This window comes from Bubalus kerabau, chromosome 22 (genome assembly GCF_029407905.1).
Source record: "Bubalus kerabau isolate K-KA32 ecotype Philippines breed swamp buffalo chromosome 22, PCC_UOA_SB_1v2, whole genome shotgun sequence".
NCBI classification, from domain to species: Eukaryota; Metazoa; Chordata; class Mammalia; order Artiodactyla; family Bovidae; genus Bubalus; species Bubalus kerabau.
This window is the reverse complement of record NC_073645.1, coordinates 17,757,829-17,774,426: the sequence shown is the minus strand read 5'-3', so window position 1 is coordinate 17,774,426 and position 16,598 is coordinate 17,757,829. Positions and strand designations below refer to the sequence as shown.

The 16,598-nt window shown below is 41.9% G+C and overlaps 1 protein-coding gene across 2 annotated transcripts in view; it reads right to left on the bottom strand.

The window, feature by feature from the left end:
* Window positions 1-2,866: 2,866 nt before the first annotated feature.
* Window positions 2,867-16,598, bottom strand: part of LGI1 (leucine rich glioma inactivated 1) — a 40,610-nt gene continuing 26,878 nt past the window's right edge. The window contains exons 5-8 of one of the 2 annotated variants that reach the window (XM_055560617.1): window positions 11,196-11,267; window positions 8,491-8,660; window positions 8,054-8,218; window positions 2,867-4,475 (exon numbers count right to left, since the gene is read on the bottom strand). In XM_055560617.1, the coding sequence (XP_055416592.1) occupies window positions 3,640-4,475; window positions 8,054-8,218; window positions 8,491-8,660; window positions 11,196-11,267 (1,243 nt within the window). In that variant the 3' untranslated portion in view covers window positions 2,867-3,639. The remainder of the gene's footprint in view (window positions 4,476-8,053; window positions 8,219-8,490; window positions 8,661-11,195; window positions 11,268-16,598) is intronic. The other variant, XM_055560618.1, reaches the window with a different exon arrangement.

The window sequence follows — 16,598 nt, the reverse complement described above, 5'->3', positions numbered from 1 at the left end:
GGAACATGATTTAAGATCATCCCCTTACAGGTATGGTGCCTGGGACAAATTGACTCAGACTCTGCTGCTGTAGTTCCAAATATCCAGGAGGGAGGAGGGATTGGCTCAGGCTGAGCCAGCCCAGCTTAGATTGGGATTTAGGTGTTCAATCATTTACGGCTGGGTATAAATGACCCAGTTGCATAGTACAGGGTAGATGAGGGGTACAGGGAGAGAGCGAAGCTCTCAGAAAAGTCGATTCCTGCAAGAGTGGATCTGACCACATGTCCTTCTTCTCAGTCTTTCTTGAATTTATATTCTCAGTCAGCCTCCTCATTCCTCACCTCCCTCCCCATCTGCAACCCCAGGTTCCAATCAGAGGGTTAGATTTTGAAAGGTAGCACCATGTAATGGAGAAAGGACTGGGCTGAGGGTCAGGAGGCCTGGGTTGTAACTTGCTTCACATCTGTGGGTCTCAGTTTCGAGGTAAAATAGACAGTTTCTTTGCTGACTTAAATAATCAATGCCTCTATTAAAGCAAATGGCCAGAATCTAGATCCAAAGTCTCTGCATCTCTGAAGTCAGCAGAGTGCCTGGCAGAGTCTGAACACCATTAACATATAGAAAACAGGAGGTAGCCTTTAGAAATGAATTTAGAATTACATCGAGGCAATAAGGTAGAACACGACTCCAAAGCAGACAATATTCTGGGTGTGGGGCCCACTAGTAATAACTGGTACTCGCGTGCTCAGCTGCTTCAGTCGTGTCCGACTCTTTGCAACTCTGTGGACTGTAGCCTGCCAGGTTCCTCTGTCCAGAGGATTTCCCAGGCAAGAATACTGGAGTGGGTTGCCATTTCCTCTTCCAGGGGATCTTCCCAACCCAGGGATCAAACTCTTGTCTCCTGTGTCTCCTGCATTGCAGGTGGAGTCTTTACCGCTTTGTGCTGTTCTCTGCTAAGCACGTCATGTGCTATTCTGACTATTGCTGCTAAAAAGTCACCCCAAAACTTGGCTTTTTAAAATAATGATTTTATTATGCTCATAGATACTGTGGGTCAGGAATTTGGACAGAGCATCATAGGAATGGCTTGTCTCTGCTCCATGATTTCTGGATCTTCAGTTGAGAATATTTGCCAGTCTGTGGTGACTTGACAGCTGAGAGCTGATATCTTCGCTCACAAAAGTGGTGGCTGATGTGGCAGTTGGCTGAGACCTCATCTGGGGCTGTTGACCAAAGCTTAGGCTTCCTCAGAGTGGTGGCCTTGGGCTAATAGGACTTTGTATGCAGCAGCTCAGGCCTCCAAAAGAGATCCTCCCAGTTCACAAGGCAGACGCTTCATTGTTTTTATGACTTCACTTCAAAAGTCAAACTGCATCATTTCCACTACATTTTATCAGTCACCAGGCCATCCAGATGGAAGGATCAAGAAACTAGGCATCATGTCTTGATGGGGTTACGGCAAGGTTCTCATAGAGCATGTAGGATGGGAAATATCGTTGTGGCCATATTTGTAAAATTCAATTCACCATGTGTGCCTTGTTTCATTTAATCCTTCTGTTGTCCTTGGAGTAGGCATCGTTGTCCTTACAGATGAAGAAACCGAGGCTCAGCAAGCTCATGTAACTTGCCTGTGGACAAAGCCAGTACATGACAGGACAGGACTTAAACCCAATCAGTACCAAGCAGGTGTTGTCTAACAGAGTGGTGCATGCTAAGTTGCTTCAGTTGTGTCCAACTCTTAGCAACACCATGGACTGTAACCTGCCAGGCTCCTCTATCCATGGGATTCTCTAGGCAAGAATACTGGAGTGGGTTGGCATGCCCTCCTCCAGGGAATCTTCCTGACTCAGGGATCGAACCTGCGAGTCTTAAGTCTCCTGCATGTTCTTTACCACTAGCACCACCAGGGAAGCCCCCCCTAACATACATGTGCTGCTTATCGGACAAAGGAACAAAGAAAGTCAGACATTCGAAGGCCAGATCTCCCTATGTGCGGGATTGGGAGTGGGTGAGTCTTCTTCTCATCCCCCCGTAACCCTGATGTCAGAGTTGATATCTTCCCCATGTGGTAAAGGAATCTTATTCCTATGGATAACTCCCCAAGGTGTTGCTTCCCAGAGACTATGTAACTATTATGTGTACCTTTAATGCCTCAAATTTGCCAGATACATGCTGCCAGAGTTGCTGTCTACGCACCTGCCCCTCTAGTCATTCAGCAAGAGAGTCTGAGGAACAGTAAGCCAGAAGAAGCTCTGATCCCCTCCATAAAGGCAGCACACAGAACCAAATCATGCCAAGAATATCTCCTCTGCCCAGATTCCCTTTTGAAATCATCTATTCCCTTTATGTTCGAACAAGGACCACTTCTTCCAGGAACTCATCTTGGACACTCCTTTGATACTTAAAATCAGAATGCTTAGGTGATATTTGGCACTCACAGCTTATTCTGTAGTTTTTTGTGTCCTAATCACCCTGTTAGTCTTCTAAGGCCCCACAGGTCAAGGACTATGCTCTATTCCTCAGTTTTCCTCCCCAAACCACAGAAAAGACACCCCATTAGTAGGTACTCAGTAAATATGACTGATGAGACCAAAGGGCCTTGTGACGTTTATTATTAAGTTTATAACATGTGCATCTTCAAAAGTAGTTTTTGAGAACGTACTCTATCAAAGGCATCGTGCTGAGTGCTAACATACCATGTGATCCAGGAGCAGGAATTTAGAAAGTCAGATCTGAGCCTTGTGGGCACTCAGCAGGATGTCAGTAACGTGCCAGAACTGACGTCTGGAAGCAAAGCATCCTTGGTCAGATTGAGGCCTTTGTAGCAGATACGTCTGATGCCAGTGCTGTAAGGTTACAATCTCTGTCAGCTGTCAGGTGATTCGAGAGTCAGACATTTAGAAGTCCCTGAAGAAGGTTTTAAAAATCCAAAATCTTGAATTTAGCTTCTATAAATTCTCCAAATGATGTTTATAGCTGGAGCTATCAGATAGGAAAGGATGGGCCTAACTGTCTAATTAGCCATCTTGTAACAGGCAAATTTGTCTACTCTTCTTCCATTTGTCACTATTTCACCCCAAAGTGTTCCCCAAAGCCATGAGCTTTAGAGACACGTTTGAATGTTCAAACTCAGCTGATCAACCCGATAATAAATGATAGGCAATCAATATGAATGTTCATCTTCAATCATTATTTACTGTATAAATTCTCAATCCAAATATAACCCCACTGTATAAAACTCTTTACTCAATATACTATCGCCAAGAATAAAATAACTCCTGTAAATAATTACCTTTGGGATATGAAAGAAAATGTAAACATTTTATTTGGCAGTTGTTTCTGAACACATGAATAAATAAATGGAAAAGTACATATTCATATTTCTTTTTGGAGTAACAGATACCATTAAACGCTTATTTACACATCTTCACTGCAAAGAACAGTTACACAATTCAGTTTTGTCTTATAAAAGGTAACTTCCCACACCACTGGACTGGACAGGTAAGGATGGAGATACGGGTAGTGCTTGGTTTTAGCAGTCTCAATGTGTGAAAGGCATTCATTTGCAAGTGTGAAAAGAAGAGTCATCATGCATTTGAGTTCATCCGGATCATGTACTGTAGAAAGTTACTGATGGCAGCCACAGAAGTTGGTGTGTCATGCGCTTAAGTCAACTATGACATGTTTGTAAATCTGTGTGTTTCCCTTAAAACTGGAAGCAAAAAGAAAATTGCGTTTATTAATGGACACATGCGTGAATGATCTTGGTGCCTGAACATTTAATTCCTGAAATTTCACAAATTTGGCTTTTTCTGCATCCCAGTTATACACTTGAGTAAAGGAATAATCACTTCCAAGAATTGCATATTGATAGTTATTTATCTGAAGAGGCTGGAACACCATGGATCCTCGTGATGGCATCCTCTGAATATCCTGAAATGAGGAGCCTCCCCATTTCATTACTTTGGAATCACCAATGAATCTCGTCAAGCAAATGTACACGTCGCCTTTCACTGAGAAGTGCTTAACAGCATATACATCCTCCATGTTAGGGATGTCAGTTTGGTTAGTGAATAATTGTATTGCCTTGTTCCACTGATAAATGACAGGACGCTGGGAACTACTGGACAGTATTAAATGAGGCGTTCTGAGAGTCTGAGGTGTTCTGGCTATTTCTAGATATTCCACATCAGTATCCCTGTACCATGCATGTAAAGATTGATGGGAGTAGAATCCATTTCCGTTCCATTTATAAATGGTAGTGAAACCAGCTTTTGAACTGTCAGCCACAACGAAGTACCAGTTGTTTTCAATCTTGAATGTTTCAATGTCATTGGGTTTTCGGATTTTGAGGATTTCAATATCCTGGATTTTTATGAATTTATTTGCAAAGCTGTCTCGCTTATAGATGTGAGAGCCGCCAAACAGCTGGGCCACAATGACATAGAGCTGAGTTTCAATGACTATAGGCTTGCAGACTACCGTGGACGTGCCTGGGAAAGACAAGTGAGAGATTAGGAGGATGGCCGTCCTCTTTTGGAGCCGTTAATACACAGGCTGAGGCCATGCAGCTGCCACCAAAACCTTGTTTCAGCCTGAAATAAGAGATTTCTTTGGTTGATTAGGCAAAGTCAGTTTTTTAATCAGATCCAGCGGCAACAAGACGGTGCCTTTTTGCCTCATGGAGCCTTGTTACCAACAACAGAGTTGTCTTATCACATCCAATGTGTACTAGACATTCAGGACACATGTCTACAGCCTGAGTCTTCCCTCTCCTTCTTCTTCATTGTCTTTAATTTTTAAAAGAAAAATTTTGGCTGCACCACATGGCCTGTGGGAGCTTAGTTCCCCCACCAGGGGTTGAACCTGTGCCCCATTCATTGGAAGTGCAGAGTCTTAACCACTGAACTGCCAGGGAAGATGCCCAGTGAAGTCCCTCTGCTTTGTCTTTTTTGGCCAAGCCACACATGGATCTAAGTTCCCTCAACCAGGGATTGAACAGGGAAAGCAGTGAGTACTAACTGCTGGACCGTCAGGGAGCTCCCTCTCCTCTCACTTCTTATAGAAAAGGATCATTGCTTTCCCTGATGTATCATGAGTCAGTCATAGTCATTCTAGTGGAAACTGCCATTTATTGAGCACCTACTTTATGCTTTGCCAGATCATCTCATTAAATTTCCCACCAATCTTAAGAGATAAATATTATTATTACCCTTCCTTTTGCAGGTGAGCAGGCTGAAAGTCAGAGAAGTTCGATGCTGCTAGAAGGCAGAGTTGGGATTCGAGCCCAAGGCTACCAGTGTCCCTATGCTTTTAACTTAACCCAGGGTGAGGAGTTAGCTGTACTGGGGCTTCCACCTTGGGTTTGGATTCCACAAGGTTCTAGGACAACCTCAAGGCCAAGTCTTGAGCAGTGGCCTGGGCAGCTCATGGCTCTGTCTTCAATTGCTGTGTTCTCTGTGATGAATGGCTTCTGGCTCTACAATCGACTAACTTTCCCCTAAGAAAAGACAGATGTCACTTGGGATTTTTCTGAAGCTTTAGGTCACTAGTGGCAGAAGAGAAAGAAGAAGAATCCTTAAGAAAAGTGAAAGAGGGGTACAGTCATGGGCGATGCTCCTGAAAGTTACTTTGGGAAATCTCAGAAAACTACATGGGGGTCTGTCAGAAGCCTAGATCAGTATCCTTTGTTAAGAGTTTAAGTTATCAATAGATTCTGATCTTCTAGAGGGAGGTTGGTTCTCGGAAGCCCAAAGAGAGTAAGGCAGATCTAGCCCCAGGCTTTTTCTAACTGCAGCTCTAAGGGCTTTGAGGTAGTAAGTTCCGCATCAACTCTTTCTATTAATTGGCTGTATGCGTAGGCAAAATTATTCTATTTATGACCCTTTTCAAGACTCAGCTGATTCTGTGACCTTTAGAAAATCTCTTCTCTGGGATTCAGTTTTCCCTTCTATACAATGAAAGTTGGAACTAGATTAGAAATGGCTGCTGCTGCTGCTGCTGCTAAGTCACTTCAGTCGTGTTCGACTCTGTGCGACCCCATAGATGGCAGCCCACCAGGCTCCCCCGTCCCTGGGATTCTCCAGGCAAGAACACTGGAGTGGGTTGCCATTTCCTTCTCCAATGCGTGAAAGTGAAAAGTGAAGGTGAAGTCACTCAGTCATGTCCGACTCTTAGGGACCTCATGGGCTGCAGCCTACCAGGCTCCTCCGTCCATGGGATGGGGTGCCATCCCCTTTTCCTTAGAGATGGCTACTAGTTTTCAATCATGTACCAATATCGACTGATTGATTGGGACTCCCTGGAGAACTGCATTAAGAAGGATTCTGTCCTCTGCAAGAAAGAACATCATGCTAGATTAACAATGTCTGTATGCGGTGAGGGAGGGGATAGTGACTGCGTATATGACATATATTCATCATCCTGGACTAGATGATGTCATCTGGAAGTCTGCAAATATATGACTCATTTTTCTTTCAAGTGCTTATCTAAAGATTCATTCATAGCAATTGAGAGACTGTACACATGTCGGAGAAGGCAATGGCACCCCACTCCAGTACTCTTGCCTGGAAAATCCCATGGACGGAGGAGCCTGGTAGGCTGCAGTCCACGGGGTCGCTAGTAGTCAGACACGACTGAGCAACTTCACTTTCACTTTTCACTTTCATGCACTGGAAAAGGAAATGGCAACCCACTCCAGTGTTCTTGCCTGGAGAATCCCAGGGATGGGGGAGCCTGGTGGGCTGCTGTCTATGGGGTTGCACAGAGTCAGACACGACTGAAGCGACTTAGCAGCAGCAGCAGCACACATGTAAGAAGAAGCTGGTTTAGATTGCACAAAGCCCTGCTGCAATCCACTGGAGAACTGAGGGGGCTTCAGGAGAAAGGGAAGCATAACCTTTCTCCTTGAGAAGGAAAGAGGATTCTAGGAGGGTCTCAGTTTGGAGGGGATTCAGTTATCTGGGCACCTCAGTCTTAGGCGAGACCCAACCTGTCCTGATCCTTTGAGCAATAGGGTTGATGACTGCCAACAGAATCTAGTTATAACTATCCCAGCCCTGTCAAGTGGATGTGGGAATACTCTCAGAAGCAAGTTTAAGGGTGTTAGAAGCTAATGCTGATGTGAAGGTGATTTCAGAGGGAGCCTCATGTTCTAATTTATGACTTAAACACTTAAAAGTTGTTGAAATGAGGAAGAAACTTAAGACCTAAGTAAAAGTGACCTAAGTAAAAGTTTTCATGAAAAAAAAAAAAAAAGATTTCCATCATCAAATTAAATGCAAAAAATATTAGAAAGAGGTTTATGTCCTCACTGCAGGATTTCTCAGAGCCTCTAACGTGTGTTATTATGAATCTCCAAGAGGGAGACATGGGTCCCAAATTTACTGGACGATAAAACCCTTATGTCACAAGTCATACATGAACATTTTGCAGAAGTAATGTTTTTGCAACAAAGTTTGAGATTCATCAGTCTAAAATAAACTCATTCTGTGGTTAAAAAAATGGACCCAGTGAGAGTGTGGCTTAACTAGTTTGTGGCAGAACCTAGATAGAACTCATAATTCTTAGTTCAGTACTTTTTCTTTCAAGAAAAATAACCCACTTTTTATTGCACATTTACTAAGATAGGTCCTATGCTAAGTTTCTTGAACATGTGCTCTCATTATTTACTAACAGCCCTGCAAGTTAAGTATTAGTATTACCATTTTACAACTGAGGAAATTAAGCTTTAGGGAACAATCTCAAATGGTAGATTTAGGATTCAAAGGATTCTAAACCTGGTAACTGGTAGAGAACTGCCTAACGTTCTGGAGACACAGGATTGATCCCTGGATCGGGAAAATCTCCTGCAGAAGGAAATGGCAACCCACGCCAGTATTCTTGCTTGGAAAATCCTATGGACAGAGGAGCCTGGTGGGCTACAGTCCATGGGGTCGCAGGGGCTGGACACAATTTAGTGACTAAACCACAAACCTGCCCAAAGCATTCCCTGATACCACTCATCTTTTCCTTTTGCCCTTGACCCAAGCAGTTTAACTTTCCATTCAAAATACAGTCAGCCTTTTCATACCTGTGATGTTGTCATAATTCCGGAAGGTCTTTTCTACATGGTCCCATTCAAGGAAAATGCACTTTCCAGTAAAAGGCTGAGCGATGACTACATACTCATCGTTCATATAAGAAAAAGTGTCTATGGACAGTGATTGATAAGGCAGGTCTTGAGACTTTGCAAACTCTGCAAAAATTGAAAATGATGATTAGTAGCTGTGCTAATGCCTCATTCGTTGGCTAGATCTCAAATGCCCATAAGAAATACATTTATTCTAGAGAAACAGTGAAATGGCAATTTTACTTTGCTTTTAAACACATGAAGTTTTAATGGTTCATAATATCTTTAAATTGCTCAATTGGTTTTTAATGTATAAAAAATATCAGTTCCTGCATATGTAAAAAAAAAAAAAATGTAACCCTTAATTTTACAAGATGGAATAATTTGGAATACATTACCTGTAATGATGCAATCAAAATCCTTGGAGGAAAGACTATTGATTTTGCGCTTCTTGTATTCTGGAGGGCCTTCACAATAGATGTCTTCAACAGTTGCATTGGTGTGGCTTAGCCATTCCACCAGCCACTTCAGTTTACAGTCACAATTAAATGAATTACCTCTCAGGTCACTGAAAGACAAACTTCAGCTGCTTTTGATATACAAGGGTCCTTCCTTCACAGGCATGACTCTTACCATAGCAATTATGTGAGCAGGATGCTCTCACCTGGTTTTATATCATGCCTCATAATCTACCTTGAACCTGTCTGATCATTCACTTTGGGCTCAGAGAGGACCACAGTGCACCCTTGCAAGCCACTCCAGTCAATGGAACCTCATAACTTACTCCCTCTTGGATTCAAAGGTAGTTCAGTCTAGAGCTGTGCTGTCTATAGGAATACAATGTGAACCACATATGTAGTTTAAAATTTTTCTATAGACACATTAAAAAAGTAAAAAGAAACAGATGAAATTATTTTTAATATCATATGTTATGTAACCCAATACAGAATTTTATCATTTTGACATATAGTAATATAAAAATTACTTATGAGATATTTTGCATGCTTTTTCTATATTAAGTCTCTGTGGAGTCTAATGTGTATTTTATGCTTACAGTATATCTCAATTTGGATAATAAAATTTCAGCAGAAGTTCCTGATTTGTGTTTAGATTTAATAAAATTCACAGTTGAAAAAAAAAGATTCATACACCCAAATTGTTCCAAGCATACTTACAAGTTTTCCAATAATTGAACAGAAAAATCAGTTCTTAAATTTCGTTTTTTATTTGATTTTTTTTAAAAACTAAGTAAAATTTAAAATTCAGTTCCTCAGTCACACTAGGATTGCATTTTAAGTGTGCGGCCACCATACTGGGCAACACAGGTTCTGAAACACAGAATGTAGTGACTGTTGGACTATATTTAATTAAATCAAGTGAGCTGTTTGCTTTTCTTCTTCCTCACAGATGTAATTAATCCTGATCCTATTCCATGGTCTTCAAATTCAATTTTAATAGGAAATGACTTAGATACAGCCGAGTTAATGCAGACATACAATAGCTCATGCCCGTAATAAACTGCACAGCATGAATAGTTTAAATTTCCACATATGATCCCAACTCATCAGTTCTCTGTTTATTTGCATTGTTTCTGTTCAGAAACCCAATCTCTTTCCTAAAACTCGTCTCTGTCACATAAATTCCTAAGATAGGTATTGTCTACTTTTCACACAGTACAAGAATAATTTTTAAGTGTTGGAGCACTTAAAAATGTGTTTTAAGGAATAAAGAAAACCAAGATATCTACTAAAAGGCATATTGGCATGGATCCTTGCACTTCTTAAATAATTCTTGATTTGGGCATATCAAGGTAGGCCAAACCCATGATAAGATTCCTTGGAGAAACTGGGCCCATTTCAAGTGATTTTTCTTTTGCTAGTGTGGGGTTTAGACTGACATAAGGTTGGGCCAGAGGGTCTTCAAATAAGCTACATCCTCAAGTCTGCCATGGAGTTATCTAACTTGCAAGACATTTGCAGGACTGACTTCATATCCCAAGACTACTCTGACCCAGAAATAATGAGTGTCAACTTTTCTGATCTATTGTAAACCAGAGTGGATAACTGTGGTCTGTCCAAGACTCTTTGGAAGTGTCCTGATTCTGACACTCTCTTGGAAATAAACCATCTTTTAGGAATTGGGGTAATAGACATGGAGGAGGGGCTGGCGGAGAACTACAAGGAACAAAGAAAGTTTTTCACTAGCTGGCTGATTTGATGTTAAATACTGGGTTTAGGAGAGAATACTTGACTCAAATTTTGTTGGAGAAAAGTTGTGTTGAATATATATTCTATAGCAAAGGACCTGATAAATATGAACTCTTTTGTTTTCACACGTCTTTTGTTTGTTCCTATGTTCTACCTTGCGGCATTTAAATACCTTTCTAATGTTTTGGAAGGCACTTATTGAAGCTAAATTGCTTTTGAGACGGTTAGGCATACATTACTTGCTTTGCTTACTGCAAAATATACAAATTCCTTACAAAGATCTTTCACTCTGAGGCTTAAAAGTCAAAGTTTGAAAGCTCTTTTGTTTGAAAAAGGGTCAAAAATAATTAAGTTCATTCCCTTCCTGGGGCTTAAGCCAAATTCCTGGGGATTAAGCCTAGGGTTGTTGTTCAGTCTAATGAGAGAAAAGGCAAACTTTCCTCCCTTCCCCCACTTCCTGCTCCATTTCTCTGTTGACTGACCAACCCATGGGTGTAACTTTTCATCTTTTTTCTGTCAGTTACGCAGACTTCTTTGTGTTTTTCCTTTGTAGCCCCATTTCCTGAACCCCGTGAGAAAAAAAAAAAGGCTTCTTGAAATTTCTATCTAGCTCTCCTCTTCCCCGTCTCCCCCCAAAGTTCCTTGTCATCAGTCCCTCCCATAAAGACACACACTTTATCAAAGGAAAGCTTACGGTTATGTTTTCAAACTATAGTGGAAGAAACCCTAGGAGACTCAAACAGTAGTCCAACTAAATTCAAAATTTAAGACAAATTAAAATTTTAAATTTCTCATTTAATTTAAAGCCAATTAAAAATTTTAATAATCAACACCAGACATCTTTGTTAACTACTGCAAATCAATTAACTAATCAGTGATTTCTTAGGTCCTCTTACACATTTGTTAAAGAATCCAGGCCTTTGAAAATATCTTTTGGGAGAGTCTGGAGATTGTTGTTTGCAAGGCTCCTGGGAAGAAAAAAAAAAAAAGAGTGACGTAAACCGTAGTCATAAACAAAATAAATGCATTTATGGCCCTTTTTGTATTATGGTATTAAACAAAATGAACAAGGAAACACTCCAAAATACCAGTAACAAAATAATGCCCGGGCATTGGTCTTTCTATTTAGCACTGAATGTGAGCCTCACACTCTCAGACAACTAAGGGTTGTCTTCCCATGTCTGTAGCCTCCATGCACTCTCCCCTCACACTCAGGCCACCCTTACCCTCCTTCCCTCCCCCTACTCGCTCCAGGAGCAGCTCAACCACCAGCTCTTAGAACTCACAGCTCTCAAACTTGGAGGCCTGTCTAACTACCCCCGACTCCAGCCCACTCTTTTTTCCTGTTCTTTTTCTACATTTTTTTTCCTTTTTAGCTCCATTCATTCATGCCTCCTTAGAAAATAGCTTCCTCATAAATATCCACCTATCCAATCATCCATTCATCCTGTTTAATCATCTCCTTTTTTCCCTTCTTCCAGTTCTTTCTCTATTATCACAAGAATTGTTTTCTCCTTCTCTATTTGTTCTTCCACGTATTGCTAAAATGATTCTGATTCTAATCAAGAGTGACGAGTAGGAAACAGTCCTGATACTATCCAGGAAAAGGTCATGTGTCCACACTGCAGAAATGCGCACGTAACCGGGAGCAGATACTGTATAACCAGGAAGGGTGACTCGGTACTGGTGTTTTGTATTTAATCAGCACTATACATATACTTGCATTTCTCAGGTGGCTCAGTGGGTAAAGAACCCACCTGCCAGTGCAGGAGGCTCAGGTTCAATCCCTGGGTCAGGAAGATCCCCTAGAGGAGGGCATGGCAACCCACTCTAGTATTCTTGCATGAAGAATCCCATGGACAGGGGAGCCTGGCGGGCTACAGTTTATAGGGTCACAAAGAGTTGAACTGAAGCGACTGAGCATGCATACATACATATACATGTTATATACTTTCCTTAGAAGCGGTTTTAATTTTCACAATAAAAATTGAAAACTGAAACAAAGGAGCCTATGCTGTCGGCCTCCAAAGCTCTTGAAAATTCTCTCAAATTGATCTTAAAACACTCTGAAGAGTCTTCTGTTTCTACCTATTCTAATTAGTACGAGATTTCTCAAGTGCAAGCATTAAAGACATTTAAAACCTATTTTTAAGTTAATTATGTTGTTTTTCTGAGTTTTGGAAATTACCGCTAGACTGGATTAGAAAACTTTTTCAATGAACCTTGGCACAGAAGAAAGGGAACTGAATTGAAGGTTTCAGTCTCAGTGACAGTCCATTTTGTGATGAAAGGCATAGCTTTGGAGTCATTCTGAGCTGTCTGAATCCTGACTCCACTATTTACTGGCTGTGTGACTTTGGTTATGTACCTTCTCTGCAACTCAGTTTTTTCATTTTTAAGTGGATGTAATAATACCTTATATTATAAGAGTGTTAAAAAAAATTTGGTAACTCAGGATGGTAGCTGGTATGTGGACTGCTTTCATGTGAACATTGCCCCAAAACAGCATTTAGAAAACTGACCATACAAGTGAACTACTGTGACTGTCTCCCTACATCAGATCAGATCAGATCAGTCACTCAGTCGTGTGCGACTCTTTGTGACCCCATGAATCGCAGCACGCCAGGCCTCCCTGTCCATCACCAACTCCCGGAGTTCACTCAGACTCACGTCCATTGAGCTGGTGATGCCATCCAGCCATCTCATCCTCTGTCGTCCCCTTCTCCTCTTACCCCCAATGCCTCCCAGCATCAGAGTCTTTTCCAATGAGTCAACTCTTCGCATGAGGTGGTCAAAGTACTGGAGTTTCAGCTTTAGCATCATTCCTTCCAAAGAAATCCCAGGGCTGATCTCCTTCACAATGGACTGGTTGGATCTCCTTGTAGTACGAGAGTCTTCTCCAACACCATGGTTCAAAAGCATCAATTCTTCGGCACTCAGCCGTCTTCACAGTCCAACTCTCACATCCATACATGGCCACAGGAAAAACCAAAGTCTTGACTAGACGGACCTTTGTTGGCAAAGTAATGTCTCTGCTTTTGAATATGCTATCTAGGTTAGTCATAACTTTCCTTCCAAGGAGTAAGCGTCTTTTAATTTCATGGCTGCAGTCACCATCTGCAGTGATCTTGGAGCCCAAAAAAATAAAGTCTGACACTGTTTCCACTGTTTCCCCATCTATTTGCCATGAAGTGATGGGACCAGATGCCATGATCTTCGTTTTCTGAACGTTGAGCTTTAAGCCAACTTTTTCACTCTCCACTTTCACTTTCATCAAGAGGCTTTTTAGCTCCTCTTCCCTTTCTGCCATAAGTGTGGTGTCATCTGCATATCTGAGGTTATTGATATTTCTCCCAGCAATCTTGATTCCAGCTTGTGCTTCTTCCAGTCCAGCGTTTCTCATGATGTACTCTGCATATAAGTTAAATAAACAGGATGACAATATACAGCCTTGACGTACTCCTTTTCCTATTTGGAACCAGTCTGTTGTTCCATGTCCAGTTCTAACTATTGCTTCCTGACCTGCATACAGGTTTCTCAAGAGGCAGATCAGGTGGTCTGGTATTCCCATCTCTTTCAGAATTTTCCACAGTTTATTGTGATCCACACAGTCAAAGGCTTTGGCATAGTCAATAAAACAGAAATAGATGTTTTTCTGGAACTCTCTTGCTTTTTCGATGATCCAACGGATGTTGGCAATTTGATCTCTGGTTCCTCTGCCTTTTCTAAAACCAGCTTGAACATCAGGAAGTTCACAGTTCACATAGTGCTGAAGCCTGGCTTGGAGAATTTTGAGCATTACTTTACTAGCATGTGAGATGAGTGCAATTGTGCAGTAGTTTGAGCATTCTTTGGCATTGCCTTTCTTTGGGATTGGAATGAAAACTGACCTTTTCCAGTCCTGCGGCCACTGCTGAGTTTTCCAAATTTGCTGGCATATTGAGTGCAGCACTTTCACAGCATCGTCTTTCAAGATTTGGAATAGCTCAACTGGAATTCTATCACCTCCACTAGCTTTGTTTGTAGTGATGCTTTCTAAGGCCCACTTGACTTCACATTCCAGGATGTCTGGCTCTAGGTGAGTGATCACACCATCGTGATTATCTTAGTCATGAAGATATTTTTTGTACAGTTCTTCTGTGTATTCTTGCCATCTCTTCTTAATATCTTCTGCTTCTGTTAGGTCCATACTATTTCTGTCCTTTGTCAAGCTCATCTTTGCATGAAATGTTCCTTTGGTATCTTTGATTTTCTTGAAGAGATCCCTAGTCTTTCCCATTCTGTTGTTTTCCTCTATTTCTTTGCATTGATCGCTGAAGAAGGCTTTCTTATCTCTTCTTGCTATTCTTTGGAACTCTGCATTCAGATGTTTATATCTTTCCTTTTCTCCTTTGCTTTTCGCTTCTCTTCTTTTCACAGCTATTTATAAGGCCTCCCCAGACAGCCATTTTGCTTTTTTGCATTTCTTTTCTATGGGGAGAAAATGCCGCTAAAGAAGATTTTGCAAGAGAACATCTCCACAATTCCTTTTACTGACTGGTGGTTGAATGAAGAAATTTCTTGGTGTCTTGGACCAGTCTAGAGTCACTCTCAAGTTATGTATCTCAATATATTTGCTGGCACAATTGTGTCCTCCAGTCCCTATGCTAACTTCTCCTAAGTGGATATCCCTCTCCCAGACACCAGCACAAAGTAAAACTGGCTTCAGGATGCATGCTTGGAGTAGGCTGGGTTTTAAGACAGTGGGAGGGAAATGATAAAACAGTCTAGTCCTGAATTACTGCAGCCATTAAGATTACCAAGGAAGAGACACCTGTTTTCCTTGCTGCCCAACTCAGTTCTTTGAAAGAGCCGGTGAATTGAGAGTTCCACTTTCTGCCCGAAGAATAAAGCTGTAGACCTCACATAGCCAGGGTGTTAACGATGAACTTCATAGATACAGAGAATAAATTGATGGTTGTTAGAGGTGGGGTTGAGGGGTGGGATAAATGGGTGAACTGCATTTTGTTTGTTTTGGTCTAAAAAAAAAGATTTAAAAATTCCAAAATTAAAAAAAGAAAAAGAGTCAATGTGCTTCACTACAGGTTTTACTAAGGGGTAAGATGCTGGGAGGGATTGGGGGCAGGAGGAGAAGGGGATGACAGAGGATGAGATGGCTGGATGGCATCACTGACTCGATGGACATGAGTCTGAGTGAACTCCGGGAGTTGGTGATGAACAGGGAGGCCTGGCATGCTGCGATTCATGGGGTCACAAAGAGTCAGACACGACTGAACTGTACTGAACTGAATTGAAGAATGCACTGTATCTGGGTAGCTGATAAAGGGTAGAATTGGTTGGGAAAGTGAAGACAGGGAAGTGAGACATTTCATTGATGTTAATTGTTTTCTAGGATTACTCTGCAGTGAGTACTAGAAGGATGTTTTTCTTATACCCCAGTGCCTGACATAACGTAAGTCCTCAACAGCTGCTTTTAAATGAATAAATGATTGAATGAATGAGTGGATAAATGGGACAGGCTTGAATGGATAAGAGAAAGGGCACCAATCTAGACAGAGAAAAGGGCAGAGAATGCGTCTCAGGCCCTGTACACCAAGACAGCGAGTTAGGGAGAAACTGCAAAGCCCTGTGAATTACCATTGTCTTACCCTGACATCACGTGCTCCTGATACTCAGAAAGTTCCCTCCCTCCTCTGAGCCTGGGATTCTAGTTCCTGGCCAGGGTTCAAACCCTGTTGTGAAAGGGCCAAGTCCTCACCACCAGACTGCCAGGGAATTCCCTAGGAGGGTTCCTTTACATTTTTTTTTTACTTGGCTGCACCAGGCCTTAGTTGCACCATTCAGTTCAGTTCAGTTCAGTCGCTCAGTCGTGTCAGACTCTTTGCGACCCCATGAATGGCAGCACGCCCGGCCTCCCTGTCCATCACCAACTCCCGGAGTTCACTCAGACTCACGTCCATCAAGTCAGTGATGCCATCCAGCCATCTCATCCTCTGTCGTCTCCTTCTCCTCCTGCCCCCAATCCCTCCCAGCATCACAGTCTTTTCCAATGAGTCAACTCTTCGCATGAGGTGGCCAAAGTACTGGAGTTTCAGCTTTAGCATCATTCCTTCCAAAGAAATCCCAGGGCTGATCTCCTTCACAATGGACTGGTTGGATCTCCTTGCAGTCCAAGGGACTCTCAAGAGTCTTCTCCAACACCACAGTTCAAAAGCATCAATTCTTCGGCGCTCAGCCTTTTTCACAGTCCAACTCTCACATCCATACATGACCACAGGAAAAACCATAGCCTTGACTAG